This window comes from Triticum dicoccoides, chromosome 1B, assembly GCF_002162155.2.
Source record: "Triticum dicoccoides isolate Atlit2015 ecotype Zavitan chromosome 1B, WEW_v2.0, whole genome shotgun sequence".
Lineage (NCBI taxonomy): Eukaryota > Viridiplantae > Streptophyta > Magnoliopsida > Poales > Poaceae > Triticum > Triticum dicoccoides.
Genome location: NC_041381.1, coordinates 567,365,555 through 567,384,674, shown reverse-complemented (window position 1 = coordinate 567,384,674; position 19,120 = coordinate 567,365,555). Strand labels below are relative to the sequence as shown.

General features: G+C 48.2%; 2 protein-coding genes across 2 annotated transcripts; one reads left to right on the top strand and one right to left on the bottom strand.

Moving 5' to 3' along the window:
• Nucleotides 1–7,976: 7,976 nt before the first annotated feature.
• On the top strand, nucleotides 7,977–9,381 carry LOC119348808 (basic leucine zipper 23-like). Its single transcript, XM_037616796.1, has one exon. It carries the CDS (start codon nucleotides 8,566–8,568, stop codon nucleotides 9,253–9,255), a length of 690 nt encoding a protein of 229 aa, XP_037472693.1. The 5' UTR covers nucleotides 7,977–8,565; the 3' UTR covers nucleotides 9,256–9,381.
• A 2,527-nt stretch (nucleotides 9,382–11,908) lies between these two features.
• LOC119348807 (zinc finger protein 830-like) lies at nucleotides 11,909–17,809 on the bottom strand. Its single transcript, XM_037616795.1, has 7 exons — nucleotides 17,578–17,809; nucleotides 16,799–16,898; nucleotides 14,958–15,111; nucleotides 13,567–14,017; nucleotides 12,658–12,733; nucleotides 12,526–12,572; nucleotides 11,909–12,380 (listed from the first exon to the last, which is right to left on the bottom strand). Exons 1-7 carry the CDS (start codon nucleotides 17,661–17,663, stop codon nucleotides 12,194–12,196), a joined length of 1,101 nt encoding a protein of 366 aa, XP_037472692.1. The 5' UTR covers nucleotides 17,664–17,809; the 3' UTR covers nucleotides 11,909–12,193.
• Between the last annotated feature and the right edge of the window lie 1,311 nt (nucleotides 17,810–19,120).

Below are 19,120 nucleotides of genomic sequence, written 5' to 3'. Positions count from 1 at the left end.
TGTCAACAGAGGGCCCAGCGCGCTTGTCGGATTGACGTCGCGCTTTTCTTCGGCGCTCGATGCGGGTTCGAGCGTCTTCTTGTTGTCGATCATGAAGAACTTGGCGCTGATCGCGACGAGCTCGTGGATCCGACGATGCAGTGGAGTCGCTGTCGAGGTGGATCCGGCGAGTCGGCGATCTTGGCCTTCGGGGCGGTGATTGCATGGTAGTTGCACCTCCACCCGTTTCGTCACCACCGGCTCGCGCCTGGCAACCCTGCCCCGGCGGCGACGCGCTCGGCCGCCGTGGAGTGTCTCCGTTGGCGTAGCCGATGAGACTCTGAATGGTAGCCCTCCATTCGTCGATCTTGTCCGACGTCGGAGGGTAATCTAGAAGAAGTTGAGCTCGCGCCAAAGCTTCTGCTGGAGTGGTGGGTGGCAGTGGCGGACGGCGCGAGGAGCGGGACATGCTCGAACTTCTAACTATGTTAGAAGGAGCAGTATCCCGTCCAGGCGACCGTGCCCCGCTCGTGCCAGCCTGCCGGCGTGCATGCTGGTCTTGAACGTCCCGAAATCCACCAGCTTGATCTTGGCCCAACGGACGTATGGCGCTGCGAACACCATGATGCTGTTCGTCCCGCGCCTCCTGAGACAGGCGCGGTGCGCGTACGGACGCCGAGGTCTGTGCTGCCTTGTCCTTGGACTTGGCAGCACTGTGAGCACCCTCATCGACGGCTGTTCTTCCGCCGGCGTCCACTCCACCACCCGTTTGCTCCAACGGTGGCGGAAACGACGTGGACGGAGCGGCTGCCGCCGAAGTCTTCTTCTTCGGTGGCATGTTGATGAAGGGAACGAAGATCTAGCTCGTGTGAACACCGGATCAGGTTCACACAATCTCGATGCCCCCTACCTGGCGCGCCAAAGATGTCGGGGAAACTGATCCTCGAACACCTATGGGGCCGGTGGACCGGGCCCCTTTCGGTTCGGCGGGGGGCGGAGGTCGCACGAAGAGCAGATCGAGGCGAAGCACACAAGCGGTTTACCCAGCTTCGGAGCTCTCCGGAGAGATAACACTCCTACTGCTGCTTGTCTGGTTGTATTATCTGGTGTTCTTGCTCTCGAGCGAGAGAGTGATGTGTTTTCTGGGCTACGAATGAGTCGAAGCTAACCGTTCGAATCTCCGAACCCCCTCTACGTTGCGCATGGGCCTCCTTTTATATGCTAAAGGGGTCACCGACAGGTGGCAACGCAGAGGAGGGTAAAAACATAAAAAGCGAGGTAGTTGATACAGTTGTTTGTACAGTGCACCCTACCTAACCCTGACGGCAGGGGACAAGGGCATTAAATGCCCGTCTGAGTCGCCCGAACAATGCAGAAAAGGACCGTTAGGGGCGCCACCGTTCGCCACGATGGCGATCTTTTCAGCTTCGCATGCCACTGCGCACCGCTGGCTGCACAGCCTCCCACCACGCGCGCCCGAGAGGCCCCCAGAGCGACACGTTGGTGGATGCGCTGGAGCATGGGCGCAGAGTGGCCGCCTGCCGCGGCAAGCGCCTTGCCGCTGTTGTTATCTTGCCAGGTCCAGAAGCTCGTCGCTCACCGGGCCTCGGGGTACCTTGTTTAGTCTTCCCGGCAAGCTCCTCTTGCTGGGGGCTTGCTGCCTTGCCGGAGCGCGTGGCGCGTCGCGGCAAGTTCCTTGGAGCGCCTTGGTTGGCCTTCCCAGCAAGCTCCTCTTGCCGGGGTCTTGTCTCCTTAGCTTAAATACTTTGTTCTTGGATGGCTCCAAGGGAACCTTGGAGGGTCTTGGCGTTCGGCCGGCAAGCCTTGCCGCGGGGTGCTGCAACTGCCCGTGCACAAGTTCGGGGGTACTAGGGTACCCCTATTCTAGTACACCGACAAATAGCTAGATCGTTTACAATTTGAAGGGAAATAAAGTCGGGCACACCTTCATCCCAGACCATAGAGGATCTAGTACTAAGAGCATTCTTTGCTATAGAATCGGCAACACTATTTGCCTCCCGAAAGCAATGGATCACCTCCACTTTGGCAAAATCAGACCCCAAATGCCTGCACTCCATGTATATGGACACTTCTTGGCCCAGATAATCCTCCTGGTTAATTATGTCAACCGCATTGGAGCTGTCTGATTCCAGAATAAGAGAGTTACATCCAATAGTCATTGCCAAAATCAGTCCATTACGAATAGCCACCACCTCCGCAGATTTAGCTGATGTAACATGCGATATAAAACATGATGTTGCTGCAATAAAATCTCCTCTATCATCTCGAGCTACTGCCCCAGTAGCTCCCGTCATATTCTCCGGGCTGAACGCTGCATCAACGTTTATCTTAACTCTTCCACTAGTTGGCTTTTTCCACATGTGATCACATACACGGATAGGCTGGTTTGGGGTTTCAGCCCTCACAAAATTTGTGGCCAAGACTTTGTGGAAATGGTTGTACGTTCTGGCGATCGTATCTCCTCTCCTTTCACATATTGCCTGTGCTGCCACCAGATGTACCAGCTGCCGACCGCCATAAGCTCCATCAAGGGGATGTCACCCACCAAAGCCTGTCATGTCATGAGCACATCCATTGTAATTGCGCCAGATTGGTCTACGGCTACCGCCCATTCAACCTCCTCCCTTACCCCAAGCTGAGACCAAACATCTAGAGCTCTTTTGCATGTGAACAAGCAGTGTTGGGAGTCTTCCATACCCACTGTACAGATCGGGCATTGGGCTGATGTTGGTATGTGCCTCCCTGCCAATGTCCCACGGCACGGTAGGACGCCCCTGAGAACTTTCCAAAGAAAGTGTTCTATTTTCCCAGGAACCCGCATCCTCTAGATATACTTCCATATGTCATTGACTCGATAACTTCCCTGCCCATCCGTCCTGTTCCAGTGGTTCCCGTATTGATGATCAAACTCAACATGGTATGCTGAGCGGACTGAGAACGAACCAGATTTTGTATGATGCCATGCTATGAAATCCTCCACTAACTCCACCCGAAGTGGGATTTGCATGATTCTGTATACATCCACTGGGTTGAAGACTGCTAGCAACAACTCTTCATCCCACTCGCCTGAATGCGGGTTTATCAATTCTTCAACTTTCCCCAACACAGTAGCTCCTTTAGGTGTGATAATTTTTCGTGATTCACTCGTTGGAATCCATGGATCATTCCAAATATCTATGTGTGAGCCTCTGCCAACCCGCCAGATGCATCCTCTCTTGAAAGTTTGTATGCCCATTACGATGCTCTGCCAAGTAAATGAAGAACCTTTCTTAGGTCCCGCGTTAAGAATGTTACCATCCGAATAATATTTTGCACTAAGGACTTGTGAACACAAAGATTCAGGATTCTGGAGTAGTCGCCAACACTGTTTTGCTAGTAAAGCAAGATTGAAACTGTGTAGGTCTCTAAACCCCATACCTCCCCTCTTCTTTGGGACGCACATCTTCCACCATGCAAACCAATGCATTTTATTTTTCTCCTCAGTGTCTCCCCACCAAAACCCTGCGATCTCATCAGTAATAGCCTTACAGATCCCTTTGGGCAATTTGAACACTGACATTGCATATGTAGGGATTGCTTGAGCCACTGCTTTCATCATAATTTCTTTTCCTTGCATAGAAAGTACCTTCTCCTTCCATCCCTTTATCCTCTGACAGACTCTATCAATGAGATGCTGAAAACAGTCACTTTTATCAACACCTACCAAAGTAGGCAAACCAAGATATTTATCTGAAAGTGCTTCTATCAATATGCCAAGAGTATTACAAATATCTTCTCTAGTATTCACCCTTGTGTTAGGACTGAAAAAGATACTAGATTTTGTCGTACTTACCAATTGCCCCGAGCTGCCACAATACATGTCCAGAACTTTTTTCAACGTGTTTGCATTCTGAGTATTAGCTTTCATGAGGATTAGTGAGTCATCCGGAAAAAGAAGGTGAGAGATAGATGGTGCATTTCTGCAGACCCGGACTCCTTCTAGTCCCCCAATCTCCTCCTCATGAGCTAGCAGACATGACAGGCCTTCAGAACAAAGAAGGAACAAATATGGTGACAAGGGATCACCCTGTCTTAAACCTCTAGTTGGATCAATTTCATCTGTCTTGCACCCATTAAATCTCACTCTGTAGCTAACCGTGGAGACACACTCCATTATCATGTCCACCCAAAGTGGATGGAACCCAAGCTTCAGCATAACTTGTTTTAAGAAGCCCCACTCGACTCGATCATAAGCCTTGAGCATGTCGAGTTTTACTGCACAAAACCCGTTGGAACCATGTGTCTTCTTCTTGATGGCATGGAAGCATTCATACGCCACCAACACATTATCCGTAATTAATCTGCCCGGGACAAATGCACTTTGTGTTGGGGAGATGATATCAGGTAAAAATTTCTTGAGCCTATTAGCTAGCATTTTAGAGATGATTTTGTAAATCACGTTGCATAGACTAATGGGCCTATACTGAGTAATCACCTCTGGACTGTCCACCTTCGGAATAAGAATGATATTAGTTTGGTTCCAACTTGCTGGGATATTCTGATTGTTTATTGATTCCAGCACCTCATCAGTTAGCTCTTCACCAAGAATATGCCAAAATCTCTTGTAAAAAACTGCGTGAAGCCCGTCCAGGCCTGGGGCTTTCATATCCCCTATCTGGAACAGTGCCTTATGCACATCCTCACGAGAGTAAGGTGCAATCAACATTCTATTCATCTCAGTTGTAACTCTCGGTTTCACGGCTCGGAGAAGATCCTGGTCAAATTCAACAGAATCAGACATAAACAAGCTCCCAAAATAATCACAGATTAATGGGTTGAGGTTATCATTCCCCTCCACCCATCCATTATTATTATGCTTTAACTTTTTTATCATATTCCTCCTGCACCTAGCTGATGCAAACTGATTAAAGTACTTAGAGTTTCTATCACCTCGGCGTAGCCATCTAACCCTGCCTCGTTGGGCCCAAAAGATCTCTTCTTCATCAAGTAAATTTTCAATGAGAACAGAGAGGTCCTTTTGTTTTATTCGGCTCTGTTTCGTATACTCTTGCCTCATCACCTTTTCCAGATCTTGTTGGGCCTGTTTCAACCTGTTACGAGGCCCCTTGAGCACTCGTCTATCCCATGCATGCAGATCACTATGAACAGCCTCCACTTTGTCTTTGATCGAAGGACAAAGCCCTCTATGAATCGCCTTCTGCCATGCTGTTTTGATGATCTCCTCGACTAGTTCTCCTTCCAGCCATCGTGCTTCAAACCGGCGAACCACCTTGCACCGACCAGCAGATGCATCTGAAAGATATTCAGTATCCAATAAGATGGGGCGGTGATCAGATTTCCCCATCTCAAGATTACATAACCCCGCCAATGGGTGCATGTTCATCCAGTCTGCATTTGTTACCGCTCGGTCCAGCCTCTCCTTGAGTCCACCTCTGAACCAAGTGAATTTATCTTCGACATAACCCATATCTTCCAAAGCATAGTCTGACAGGGCATCCTGGAAAGCCTTCATTCATACATGTTGGCGAGGAGGGCCTCCCTCCTTCTCCGAAGATAGTAAAATTTCATTGAAGTCTCCCAACATAACCCATGGCAGCCTAGAATGGGCATGTAAATCGCGAATGTATCGGTACGTGCGCTCCTTACTGTCCCATTGCGGCTCCCCATATATCCCTGTCATCCTCCATATGTTGCCATTTGTTTCATGAACCGTAACGTCAATACCATCCAAGGTGGTAGTCTGGGAGTAGATCCTAACCTCCTTCTTCCAGACTAAAAGCAAACCACCTCTCCTTCCATCCGGGCTAGCTGCCACTATCCTTTCATCCATCGCCAGTTTCCTCATTAGAATTTTTGCCTTTTCGTCACCCAGATGTGTTTCAAACAGAAAGAAAACATCCGGTTTGTGTCGCCTTTGGATATACAGGAGCGAACGTACTATCGATGCTCTAAGGAGACCCCGACAGTTCCAACTAATGATCTTCATTGGTTCCGGCGATCACCCTCGAGGGGTGTCGCCGATGCAACAGATTGTAGGTCAGAGGCCTCAGCATTCGCTCTAAGCCTCTTCGGATCATGAACTTTTTCCGGTGTGCTCATCTGACTCTTGTCCACTCTATCATTGTTTCCAGCTTCAATCAGGCCCACCTTTCCAATAACAAACCCAGGTGGTGGATCAGAGCTCCCACCACGCTGGACTACAGCACCATCTTGACCAATGAGCCTCTTTTTCGCCTGCGGGACAACAGCCCCGTAGTTAGCAGACCTCCTATGGTCTAGATCCATATCAGTTTCCTCCTCGGGATGTTGGTATCCCGGATTACCCCTTCCTCTTCCTAGGCCTCCATCTCTCCCCCGAGGCCCTCCCATGTTCGTCCTTCCCCTCCCACTGCTAGATCCTCTCGTGGGGTCATCATAATTCACAAGAAGCCAGTCTCCCCATTCGCAATCCTCTGCCTTGTGTGTGCCATCTCCACACTCCGTCACCAGATGTCCAATCAAGCCACAATAATCGCAGAAATCAGGCAGTTTTTCATACTCTACCGGGTACCTTTTGCTTTCCTTCAAGGTCAGTGGGACAAAACGGACGATGGGTGTATCCAGCATCACATGAACTCGAGCTCTCAGATATTTGGATGGATTGATATGACCCTCATTAACCACAACTGTGATAGGCGGGATACCCACCTTCTTCGCTATTTTCTCAGCAATCTCTGTTTTCTTCATGAGACCATCCGGTAAGCCAATGATACGTGCCCATACCGCTATGCGATCAAGTTTGTACTCATCTACGTTTGTCAGTCCATCATACTCTTCCAACACCACTGCGGAGTTCCGAAACAACCAAGGGCCCCCGTTCATAACACGATTCTAGTCACCCAAACACATGAATTGAGCGAGGAAGATGTTTGGTTTCTTATCCTTGAAGATCACCCCTTGCGTCGATGCCCAGGCGTTCCTCATGGCCTTGTACAGAGCGACATGGCTGAAAGGTTTGCACGTATGAACCCTAAATATTGCAATCCATCTTGTTTCTTCTACTAGACCGTCAATCTCTCCCGACAGGTCCAGATCTTCCTCCTCCTCTCCATGGAGGTTCAACCCCGAGAACCGATCTTCCAGATTTGCATCTGGACCGCGCGGGTCACTTCCATCTCCACTACCTGACGCACCCTTCATCGGCGCCTTCCCGTCCCTTCCTTCCGCCATGCAAGTGCTTGAGATCGGTCGGAGACTCTTCTGGGATCACGCACAGTCCGACCCTAATCGATTCGCACGTGAGATTTTGGTGTAGATGTGGTATAGGAGGAACCCTAGCGGCGCGCCGCAAGGGGAGAGGTGGAACCCTAGCAACCTAGGGTCTGGAATCAAAGTTTCTTCAGCGATAAGCTTCCATTGTTGAGGATTGACACTTAATTAGACACTTATCCTGTAGATAAGCACCCATGTCTAAGAAAAAATCGGCTTATTTTACTGAGCATTATACAAGGCCGTGGAAGGTCATGGAGAAAAGAGGGACAGAGTCAAGCGGACAACGATTTGCTTTGGTCATTTGCAGAAACCACCTTCATAGAAACAACTTTCACGAATGTCGTCCTTCACATGCACACGTGTCCGACAAGAAATTACAGCAAAGGCGGCTTTTTTTTCCTGACCATAACCATACACTTAAACCAGTTAATAGACTAAACTGTGCGATTTTTTAGTTCATGAACTGAAGTGTTTATCCACCGTCAGTTTAGCTCATCCACCGTTAGTTTATGGGCTAATGAGGCATTTCACTGTTATAGAGGGAGGAGGGACATATAGTCAAGCTGACAACGATTTCTAAAGCGCAAAAGGTCCAACTAGATGACACAAGCTCGGCCAAGTGGCGGCAGCTCGAGACAACAGCCAGCAGAAAAAATCTACGCAGACGAAAACCTCCCAACAGCGGCAAGAAGAAGCAGGGGATCGATCGTCTCTGCCCACCCCCCCTTTCCCACTCCAATCCAATCACGTCACCCTCCATCTCCCCCGCCCCTCTTTCCAAGATTCTCCCCACCATCGCCGAGAAAGAAAAGGAGGACGAACATCGCCGAAAAGATCGGCGGCGAGACGAGAGAGCTAAAGGCCGGCGAAAAGGGACCCTGCAAGGGGCAGCTCGGTGCCGTGAGCGGAGCGGAGAGGCCAGTCCATCGATTGATCGATTCCATTTCCATATCGCTCCCCGAGATGGGATTTTGATGCTGGATTCTTCCTGCTTTTCTAATTTGGTTCTTCTTCTTGCGATATCCCTCGTGGGGTTTCCAGCTTCCACCTGAACTTTCCGTTGTTATAGAGGCTTCGCTCGCTTCTGCCGTCCTTCCGCCTCTTCAATCTCGCACTCCAACCTCCAGTGGTTACCTAGCTGTGTTCCTCCGATTTCAGGGCAGCTCGCCATTTTCGCCGGAGACTGCTGCTGCTGCTGCTGCCATCCGACATACTCTGTTCTTGATTCCAGTTTCTTTTCCCGGGCGACTCTGTTGTGCAACTTGCCCATTGACTGCACACAAAGTGGTTGTTCTTGGCATAATTCTGGCACCAATGGATGACGGGGTGGACCTCCCGAGCCAATTCCTCTTCTTCCACCCGGAGATGCCCGGCACCTTCGGCGACCTCCTGGGCGACGCCGCCGCCGCGACCTGCACCCACACGCACACCTGCAACCCTCCCGGCCCGTCGGCCGCCACGCACACCCACACCTGCCTGCACACCCACACCCACCAGCTCTTCGCCGCCGGCAGCGAGGACGACGACGCGGCCAGGCCCCGCCGGCCGCTGGGGAACCGGGAGGCCGTGCGCAAGTACCGGGAGAAGAAGAAGGCGCACGCCGCGTACCTGGAGGAGGAGGTCAAGAAGCTGCGCGCCGCCAACCAGCAGCTCCAGCGCAGGCTGCAGGGCCACGCCACGCTCGAGGCCGAGGTGGTGCGGCTGAGGGGCCTCCTCTTCGACGTCCGGGCCAAGATCGACGCGGAGGCCGCCGGCGCGTTCCCGTTCCAGAAGCAGTGCAGCGTCGGCTCCGTGGCGTGCACCGACCCGACCCTCTGCTTCAACAATGGCAACTCTGAGGTCGGTGGCGCCTGTTGGGAGGACAGCTCCGGACCGGCAGCTGCAGATTGCAGGTTCGATGAAGATGGCAATGGCGATGGCAATGGCGGCGCGTTGCGGGATACCGATGCTCCGGAACAACCGGCGCGTTCCAGGGATGTCGTTGAGCTCTGCTTCCCTAGCTGAATGAATGTGCTCAGCTCAATGATTATTTGGGGTTTTGTTTCGGCAGTTCTTGCATGGGAGTTGTTTTACATTTTTGGTGAAAATACACTCTCATGGAACGAAAGGGCAATCAGTGAGTACAACTGATATGATGTTCTTATGTCTTGATACTATGCTTACTCATATAATAGCAATAGAAGGAGGTTAATAGTTATGCTCAGGAGGATGTGTTCTGGTACAAAATTGTAGTGCCAATATGCGCTTGATCTCTGAATCTCTGGTTTGGATTCGTGAGTATTCAGGCAATCGGATGGGACCATGATACTGATAAAAAAAATGCACCGTCTTCGGTTCTTTCTCGCTGATCGATATCAATTTCTTAGTTAACTTGTGCATCGATTCATCTTAGTTAACTTGAGCATCAATTCAGAAAAGTTGTTCCACACATAACAAGATATAACCTGATGATATAAGCCTCAAGCAAAACGGAGTGCTGTTTTTGTACGTTGTCTGCTTTCGTATCTCCTGGTACAGATAATGATGTACCCAATGGGATTAAGAATGCTCGGAATAAGTGTGCAAATGCCGGGCTTAATATTTTGTGGAGTAGAATTCAAGAGGCGCACTTTTCAACCTCTCCCTTTTCTTTTTCTTGTTGGGAAATATAACAACGGAATAGCATCTGAATCTTTCTAGCTTCACTACATTTTTCCTTTTTGCGACGCCATTCAGAGACGCCATTATTTCTTTCCGACGGCGATGTAATGGATCATCTGGGAAAGGTGCCATTCAGGTTAGCATTCGGACAATCAGACGGGGCGATGGTACTGATAAAATGCACTGTCTCTGGTTCATTTTCCCCTTCTTTTTCTGAAAGAGAGCTCCCTGCATTTTTCCTGTGAACAGGAGCTGGTACTGCTAATGATGCAGAAATGTTTGGCACTTGACATGGCTGTGATCAGTGCACTATCTGCTTGCTGTTCGCTACTACTCCCTCCATTCCAACATATAAGTCTTTTTAGAGATTTGAATATGGACTAGATACGGATATTAGAATCTCTAGAAAGAATTATATTTAGGAACGGATGGAGTAGTAGTTTCTCATGTAACTTGAGCACCGCCTCCTGATACTTTGCAATGACACAAGGCTGTGTGCACCAATTGATGCCGTTAAGAACGTTCGGTGCACGTACGCACGCAGAGGAGGCTGGGTTTGAAATTTTGTAGAGTAGGATTCAAGAGGCAAACTTTTGAACCAAATATTTTGGGGGAGTGTAAGAGTGGAATAGGGAGAGGCGCCATCTGAAGCTTTCTAGCTTTATCAGTTATCGCACATTCTATTCCGTTCCGACGGCGACGCAGTGGATCGTCTGGGAGAGGCGCCATCCAGGTTTACTCTTGTCTGAGCAAGTTGGCCGTGGCAGATTCCTCATGGATTCCAAGCCAAGCACAGGGAATGTACTTTGATCCGACGTTTTGCCCTGTCACAAGTCCACATGTACCCTTTTGAGAAAAGCAAGGATGCATGGCCGTCAATCAGGGTTTGAAGCTGGTACCCACTGTTGCAATGCCAAAGACCATGGACAGCTGCATCACCATCTACAGCGGCATTTGCCATTACTCACTCCATTCCAAAATATAGTGCGCCCGCGCTTCTCGATGTCCAACTTTGACCATAAATTTAACCAACGAGGCCGACTGCGGCGGGAGAAAAAATTATATAATTGAAAACTTCTTTTGAATACGAATTCGCTGGTATAATTTTTGCTCCCGCCGCAGTCGGTCTTGTTGGTTAAATTTATGGTCAAAATTGAAGCACAGGAATAGAGAAAGCACTACATTTTGAAAGGGAGGGAGTATTATTTTTCCCTGAAAGCGAAGTCCAAATTGAGTTGATCACTTGTTCTTTCACATTATGCTAATGTAATGATATTCGTTCATCATTGACAGCCCCGGAATCTGTAGGCTGATCATTGGCTAGCCACTCCCTTTCATCTCGACAAGTATATTGATATTTGCTCTTGTCGCGAGTCCTCCCGTTTTCAATTGCAACTCAGATTTCATTCGTGTACGCTACATGATTAAACATAGAAGATGCCCCATGCCGTTTTCAGCTCCATCCGTGGGTTGTTATGTTAATCTTTGGCTGGCTGGGGGTCTATGGATTATCTAGGCAGTTGGCTATCCTGACGTTGTTTTGCACGAACTGCGCACATCTCCGCTGATGGGGACGGTATTTTCTTATTCTGCATCTCACCACAATGAGGTGAAGGCGCGTGAAATTTCATTGGGCACCTTTGGAATGCCGCTGTGAGACTAACTTGGCAGGACAATCAACTTCTAATAGAGATCTTGTAAAATCTACACATTCCAAACTAGGCTTCCAAAAGTTGGTTAATCTGCTGAGCACAAGGAAATCATTTGCTGAGCACAAGTAAAACTCACTTCATGTACACACACACGAACGACTTACTTTTTGCAGAGGGAAGAAAACCTAGTAGGGCAGAGAACGTCAGCGCATCAACCAGCCGATTGAGTTTGAAGAAACTTTTGGTAAGCAATACTGGCCGCACGCATCAACATCACACGAGGACTATCAGACACGGGCCCCTGTCCAAAAGTACAGGGGTTGAAACGTGCACAAGGCACAGGATGTATCCCAACGAAGGTTACGAAATCCGAAAAACATAAAATAGTTCTTGGTTGTTTTACTCATTTCCTTGGGAAAATAATAATTCGCTACAACCGACGCAGTACAATCAGGCAGAGACAAATTGTCAGTGGTTAAGACTCCGGACTATTCACATTAATGAGTAACCATCACAGGTCTCGCCGCGTTAGTTCAAGAGTCGCTCGTGCGTTTTCAAAGTAAAAGGACAGGAACGGAGAAAGACCTCTTTTATGCAAAATCCTGGAGAACCGAGTCCTTGTTCACCGTAGCGAGCAATCTCTATCTACATCATTTCATATGCTGTGCTCTCCAGTCAACAGCAAAATCTGTGCCTTCGTCTTCGTCGTCGCTCGATGAGTCGCTGGCGCTGGAATCTGTGTCCATGCCGATGGGTTTGCTGTTCGCTTTAGCAGTCCGTGCGGCTTTGGACTCGGTGAGCTGTTTCTTCAGCATATCTACTCGCTGCCTGTACTCCCTGTGTACAGATAAATAAATGAATGATGAGTTGACAACAGAAAATAAAATAAAATCTTCACTTTGCAGAAAGCCTATAAGCCAATAAGCCAAAAATAAATGAATGATGGATACATGAACAGAACGAGATGTAGAAAGGAACATACTCTTGCTCCAAGGTCAAGTACTCTTCCCTCTCGGCAGCAGCATCAATCTACAAGGCACACGCGCAAAATTTGCTAATATCAGCAGTGCAAAACAATATGTGCATGCTAATAATGTAGAGAGGTTAGCCTAACCTCCTCTTCTTCGAGGCGGTCATCAACTTCCTGGAGGTCTTCCTGAATTTCCTTTTCAAATTCTTTGTATGCGTCGCTGTGCGGGAGTTTAACATGTTTCAGATGAGAATATCAGTCACAGAAAAACTTAAGTCGAACTGAATACAGATCTTACGTAAAGATCCAAAGAAGCAATTTTTATTACAAACATAGAGGAAAAAATGCATGGAAACAACAGAGGGAATGCAGAATTGCACAGACAAGACAACGCAAAAAACTATTAAGCATAAAAGCATAGTTTTTAGCAAAAAGGCAGGAGTGCTACCCATCCATCCATTTAAGAACAGAAGAGTTTATGGTACAGAAGCTTTCCAACAGCAAACACAAGAGCAGAAAACAATGATTATTGACCCTTCCAGACTCTGCAGTTTTGTAACTTGACAGCACTTGTGCAAAAATGCAACATGGTTGTAGAAGTAGCATGGCTTATTTAGGAAATTATCCTCATTATACTGTAACAGTAGAGTGAAGCTAGCTAAGGCCATAAAAGGCTCCTTACACATCCAAACAAAAGCCTGTAAGGGTATGTTTGGATGGTGACCAATACTCATGCTACCAATTTTTTAGTCCTGACCAAAAATTTGGTTTTGGTTTGGTTGGTTACCATTGTTTTGGCATGTCAATGTCCCTTTGTCTAATCTAGTTCATTTATCTTGCCAATGTCGGCCGTCTCATTGGCAACCAAAAGCTCAACCAAAATTTTGGCTAGCCAGATATTTGGTAGGGCTAGCTTGGACTAGAACCATACCTTAAATCCTAACAGAACTTCATTAAGTCAGATTATTTTTTGTGGAAACAACAGGACTGCAAGAATAGCAATTCTTTATGGAGAGGCAATACACTTGCAAGATTTTAGTGAAGAAACCTTACTTGATGTCAACTTTTGGAGGTTGAATACCACGTGCACGGAGATCCGCATCTTTGTTATCGAAGAATCCTTCAGGCAGAGCTTTTACTTGAGCAGTTTCCAGATTATTCGCCGCTTGAGACGATGCACTGGTTTCGCTGGGCTGTGTGTTACTGCTATCGAAGAAGCCATCTGGGACACCTTTCACCTGCACGGTATTGGGGTTGGTGGTATTTCCTGAAGTCCTAGTGGGCTCCTTTGGAGCTGGCGCAGGAGTTGGAACTTCATCTTCATCTTCTTCTGTATAATCAAAAAAATTCCCTGGAAGAATTCCTTTCACGTCCGTACTGCCTTTACTCCCTTTATTTGGCGCTTGGTCCATCCTGACAGATGGTTTATTTGCACTTGCTTCTTTGGTTGCTGGCTGCGCACTGGCCACTTGATGACGTACAGACCTTCCCTCAGAACCAGTACCTACCCATCAAAGTTGTTATATTAAGGCACTCAAGTCAACAAGACCTTCAGGTACATCACGACTGCTAAATGCACATTTCAGCTGCTACTACAGCATAATACTGCTAGCAGGAATCTTCACAGAAAATACAGAAAATGTTCACTATAGATGGAAGCTCTAGTGCTCTACAGAAAATAGAACAACATTGATAGTACTTGCTATCCAGAAATTAGGATGTGTTCATGCAACTTTACTAGTTCTAACATCATTTCTTACTTAAATGATACTTCCTACGTCCCAAAATAAGTGTCTGAACTTTAGTACTCCCTCTGTAAGCAAATATAAGAGTGTTTAGATCACTACTTTAGTGATCTAAACGCTCTTATATTTCTTTACGGAGGGAGTACAACTTTGTACTGAAGTTAGTCGAAAGTTGAGACACTTATTTGGGGATGGAGGGAGTACCAATTTTGTAAGATAAATGGTTATTAGGTATAGCCAGGAGGAATGTAAACTGCCGTGTATGAAGGCTTTGACTGGCTGACTCCATAGCAAGCTTTTCCTTGCTTGTATGGTAAAGGTTGCAATGCAAAGTGAGGTTTTTTTTAGCACAAAAGCAAACCTTGCTAAGCAAGGTTAGATGGGTAAAGTAAATTGCTTGGTCTAGCAGGAACCAAATGTGCTCTTACTGCTCTGTACAACATGCTATCTGACTATCTTGGTGAGAATTCAATCAATGGCAAGCATAACAGATAACCAGTGGCAGACCAAAACAAGATATTAGATGTGAGTAATTCCTTAGCCATGAATGATACTCATAATTTACCTACACTTACCAAACAAAGCAAGATGACACAGAGCAGAATACAATCAAACAAATGTATGGACAAGGCTGACCAAGTTCAGTTTACACTATGAATCTTTAGCTTGCGAGGAGGGGGGATGTTTTGGCATTCTCACCATCACTTTGCCTTTTCATTCCCTGATTGTCAAAAAAATTGGCAGGCATCGGAGAGGATTTTGCTTTCTGAGTCTCAGCTGGTCGTTCATGACTGACATTATTGCCACGAGGAGCTGCAGCTGGTGTAACTTTAGCAGCTGCGGCAGCTTTTGCCTGTACCATAAATCGGCAAAATTAACACAGCTCACAAAGAATGTACACAGACACCTTCGCAGCAAATATACTTCAGTCAGATCGCTATAGCAGTTAAAATATGTGATTTAAATACATAAATGAGATGAAATATTTTCATAAAAAATAAGCATGCAGCTTAACAGTGAGCAGTAAAATTATACTTGAAATGAAGGGAAAAAATTAAAAAAAAGAGTTAATTACACAAAACCACAACTTCAGGATATCTTATAACACTTTACCACAACATTTGAGTTTTTTAACACAAAACCACAACTTCGCGGCAACTTATAACACTTTACCACAACTTTTGGGTTTTTTAACACAAAACCACAACTGTTGGCCTAATTCTCAACATTGAGCCCAAATCTACCGGTCAACTTCTTTTAACAGCCAATCTGAATGATTGGGCCCACATGTCAGGCTCTAGGCGACAAGTTCCCTCCTATGCGTGGCGCTGACTGAATGTGTGTAACATAGAAGTGCGCATACAACATCGTCGTCTCTTCGACGACGCGTTCACCTGCAGCTTCTACGCCATCTACCCCGGAAAACAAAAAAGATCCGCCGTCTTCACCTTCTTCGTCTGGCGCACTCCGTCCAACCATGTTATCGTCAGGACAACCGCAGCTAGCACATGCACTATACCACGTCGTCGTGCATAGACAAGGCTCTTACCTTGTACTCCACCGCCGTAGAGACGCGCTCGTCCTCCCCAGGACCTCTCTGTCTAGTTCGCGCGCCCCGCCCGACCATGCCATAGTCCAGACGGGCGCTGCCAGCACATCCGTGTCGCCACGTTGTGCACAATCAGGGCTGCCACCTCATGCTTAACGACCACTGCAACGTGCTCGTCCTCACTGATTACGATGTCGAGATCATTTTGGAACTCCACCGACAACGATAGTGACATGCGGGTGCGGCTTTGTGACACTATGAACCTCGCCATTGAGGACGCTTGGAGTGATCATCCTGTGGCAGAATTTTGACCACACCCAGCTCCCTGCTCAATGCGTCGGTGGAGTTTATAGCGCCGGTACGGGATGGCAAGAGAAGGAAATGGTAGGCCACCTCGGAGATGCGCACATGCCACCTTTTTCCTGCTTAGTTCCTAATATGTGGGCCCAGTCAATCAGATTGTATATTAAAAGAAGTTGACTGATAGATTTGGGCTCAATGTTGAGAATTAGTTCAGAAGTTGTGGTTTTGTGTTACAAAAACTCAAAAGTTGTGGTAAAGTGTTATAAGTTGACCTGAAGTTGTGGTTTTTTTGTTAAAAAACTCAAAAGTTGTGGTAAAGTGTTATAAGTTACCCTGAAGTTGTGGTTTTGTGTAATTAACTCTTTGATGGTTATCAACAAACCACGAAAACTGGGTTATTATTGATACCCAACATGTTTCTTGATCAGAGCTTTTCTATCAATAAACTGCATTGAAGTAAACCTTAGTGGTTGTCCAATTTGCTACAGGGTCATATACTCATATCTAGAATAACTACCAAACAACATGACAGCATACCCAGTAAAGCTGGAAACTGAGTGCTAACACTTAGAATTTCCATATGAAAACAGACCTGGACTGGCATAGAAATCCCCACATTCACGTTTCTGTCATACATACAACTGTCCATGTTCAGTAAACACTAACATGGCTTTATTACTCTGCTTACCTCATGATGTTTCCGTGAAACCTGGTGCGCAGGCCAAAGTGCTTCGGATTTCAACGTAACGTTGCAGACTCTACAGATGGGCTGATCGTATTCATTATACCTGCAGAAGATAATGCAGCTGGCTTTTAGATACTGTTATTGCTTGATTATCATACAGATGAGCTGATCACACTCATTTGGTTTAAGGTTTACACCAATGGGATTTAGCTAAGCAAATACTCCCTCCATTTCTAAATATAAGCCCTTTTATAGAGATTTCAATATGGACTACATACGGATGGATATAGACATGTTTTAGAGCCTAGATTCACTCATTTTGCTCCGTATGTAGTCCATATTAGAATCATTAAAAAGGCTTATATTTAGGAATGGAGGGAGTATAAGCAATGCATAAGGGGGTAATGAAAGGGGGCTAGATTAACACAAGACTATACAAGGTTCGAACCCTGAAATGAAATAGGAAGGCAACTGTAAATCGGTACTACCATGGAATCAAACTGCAACACTGCGATGTCCCACCCTCTACTCGAGAGCAAGCACAGTAGCAAACACTCAGTAATTTTAGGCCTACGCACCAAACCCCTGACGCCCGCGCCGGCTGCCCGTCCCCATCTTGCTAGCTAGGGTTACATCAGGCGAACGCGCGCCCCGGCACAAACCATCGCGGCCGTGGAAACCGGGTAGGCGGAAGGATCCGGGTTACGGAGGCCGTACTCTAGCAGGGAGGGAGGGAGGTAGGGAGGGAGGGAGGGAGGGAAAGGGAGGGGGGCGGAGGAGACCTGACGAGCGAGGGGTCGATGCGCTTCTCCTGCTTCTCCTTGGCCTCGCGGAGCTTGGCGCGGAACAGGGCCTTCCTCTGATCCATGCGCGCCGCCGTCGAGGTAGGACCAGGAATCCAGACGCCGAGGCCGTGGCGGCGCCTCGCCTGAACCTCCTTTAGCTTTCGCGACGGGAGGCGGCCTCGAGCTCCAGCGAGAGAAAGACGACGAGGCAACACGGCGTCTGCTCCGATGGCAAATGGGCCCGAGGGGCCGAACTTGGTGAGCCGCACGAATTGGCCACTGAGCGACGGACGGGCAGGCCGAGCGGACTGCAGAAAGGCCGGAGTGTTGGGCCTGCACAACTGGCTGGATAAGTTTCACTAAACTGGACGGCGCGATACTCAAAAAAAAAAAAACTGGACGGCGCCATCCGGGAGGTAAACTTGAGATCACTCAAAAAAAAAACTTGAGATCAACTTCCGGCCATCCTGTTTGAAGCTTGTTTCCAAGGTCATTGCCCGGTTAGCCTATGCAACATTGTGCACAAGCTTGTCCCCAAGGTCATTGCCAATGGGTTAAAGTTCATCATACCAGAGATCATATCAAATAACCAGAGTGCATTCTTGTCAGTGAGGCTTATCTCAGATAACATCGTGCTCGTTTACGAGATGTCCCATTTCCTAAGACAGAAGCGCTCTGGTGGTGCGTTTTTCGCAGCCCTCGCGTTTGACATAAGCAAAGCTTGCAAGTCATGACTGCGTGAGTGGAGTTTTTTTTGGAGAGGATTTTGTTGCGGTTGGGGTTCCGGAGTAAAAAAATGACGGAACTATTACTTTATTAACTCAAATAAGGGTTACATCATCCGCTAGGAATTTAACAAGGAAGCTAGGAGGTGCCTTCCGGAGTAATTAGTGAACTTGACCCCCAAATGCATCAATGTGTGACACATAAGTTCAAAGTGTATACATCCCCCCCCCCCCGCGCGCCGCCAGCAGGCCCTACCGCTCCTCCTTCCCCACATTGCCGCCGCCGGAGGGAACGCCGGCGAAGCCCGTGCATGCCCAGTGAAGGTGACGGCGGGGCGTTCGTTCTCCACCCTATTGCGTCGCGGCCCAGGCGAATCGGCCACCCGTGGGGGCGGGGCGTGGTCTTCCCATCCTCGCGGTGTCCTGTTCGTCTCCGGATGCTTGGTGCATCTCGTGGTGGTGGGCGTGCAGCGGTGGGCGCGTATGGGCGGCTGGGAGGACCAGATTTGGCTGGCCTGCTCCCTACGCTCTCAAGTGGGGGCGGCACCTGGGGCTCACTCCGGCTGCAGGGGCGCGGTACTGGGCTGGCGACCTCCGGTGGTGCTGTCCAGGGTGAGCATCGCAGGCGCTCGGCTCGTTGGCTCTGGTTCATGTGGGCCGGTTCCCAGTTTGGCGAGTTAGGCTGAGGAGGTGGATCTGGGGGTGGAAGTTGGTGGTGGCGCCCAGGCTCGATCTCCCCTCCTGTCGGCGCCAGTGCTTGAGGTGAGCAGCTGTGTCAATGGAGGTGCACCCTGCAGTCTGCGGTGAGGAGGCTC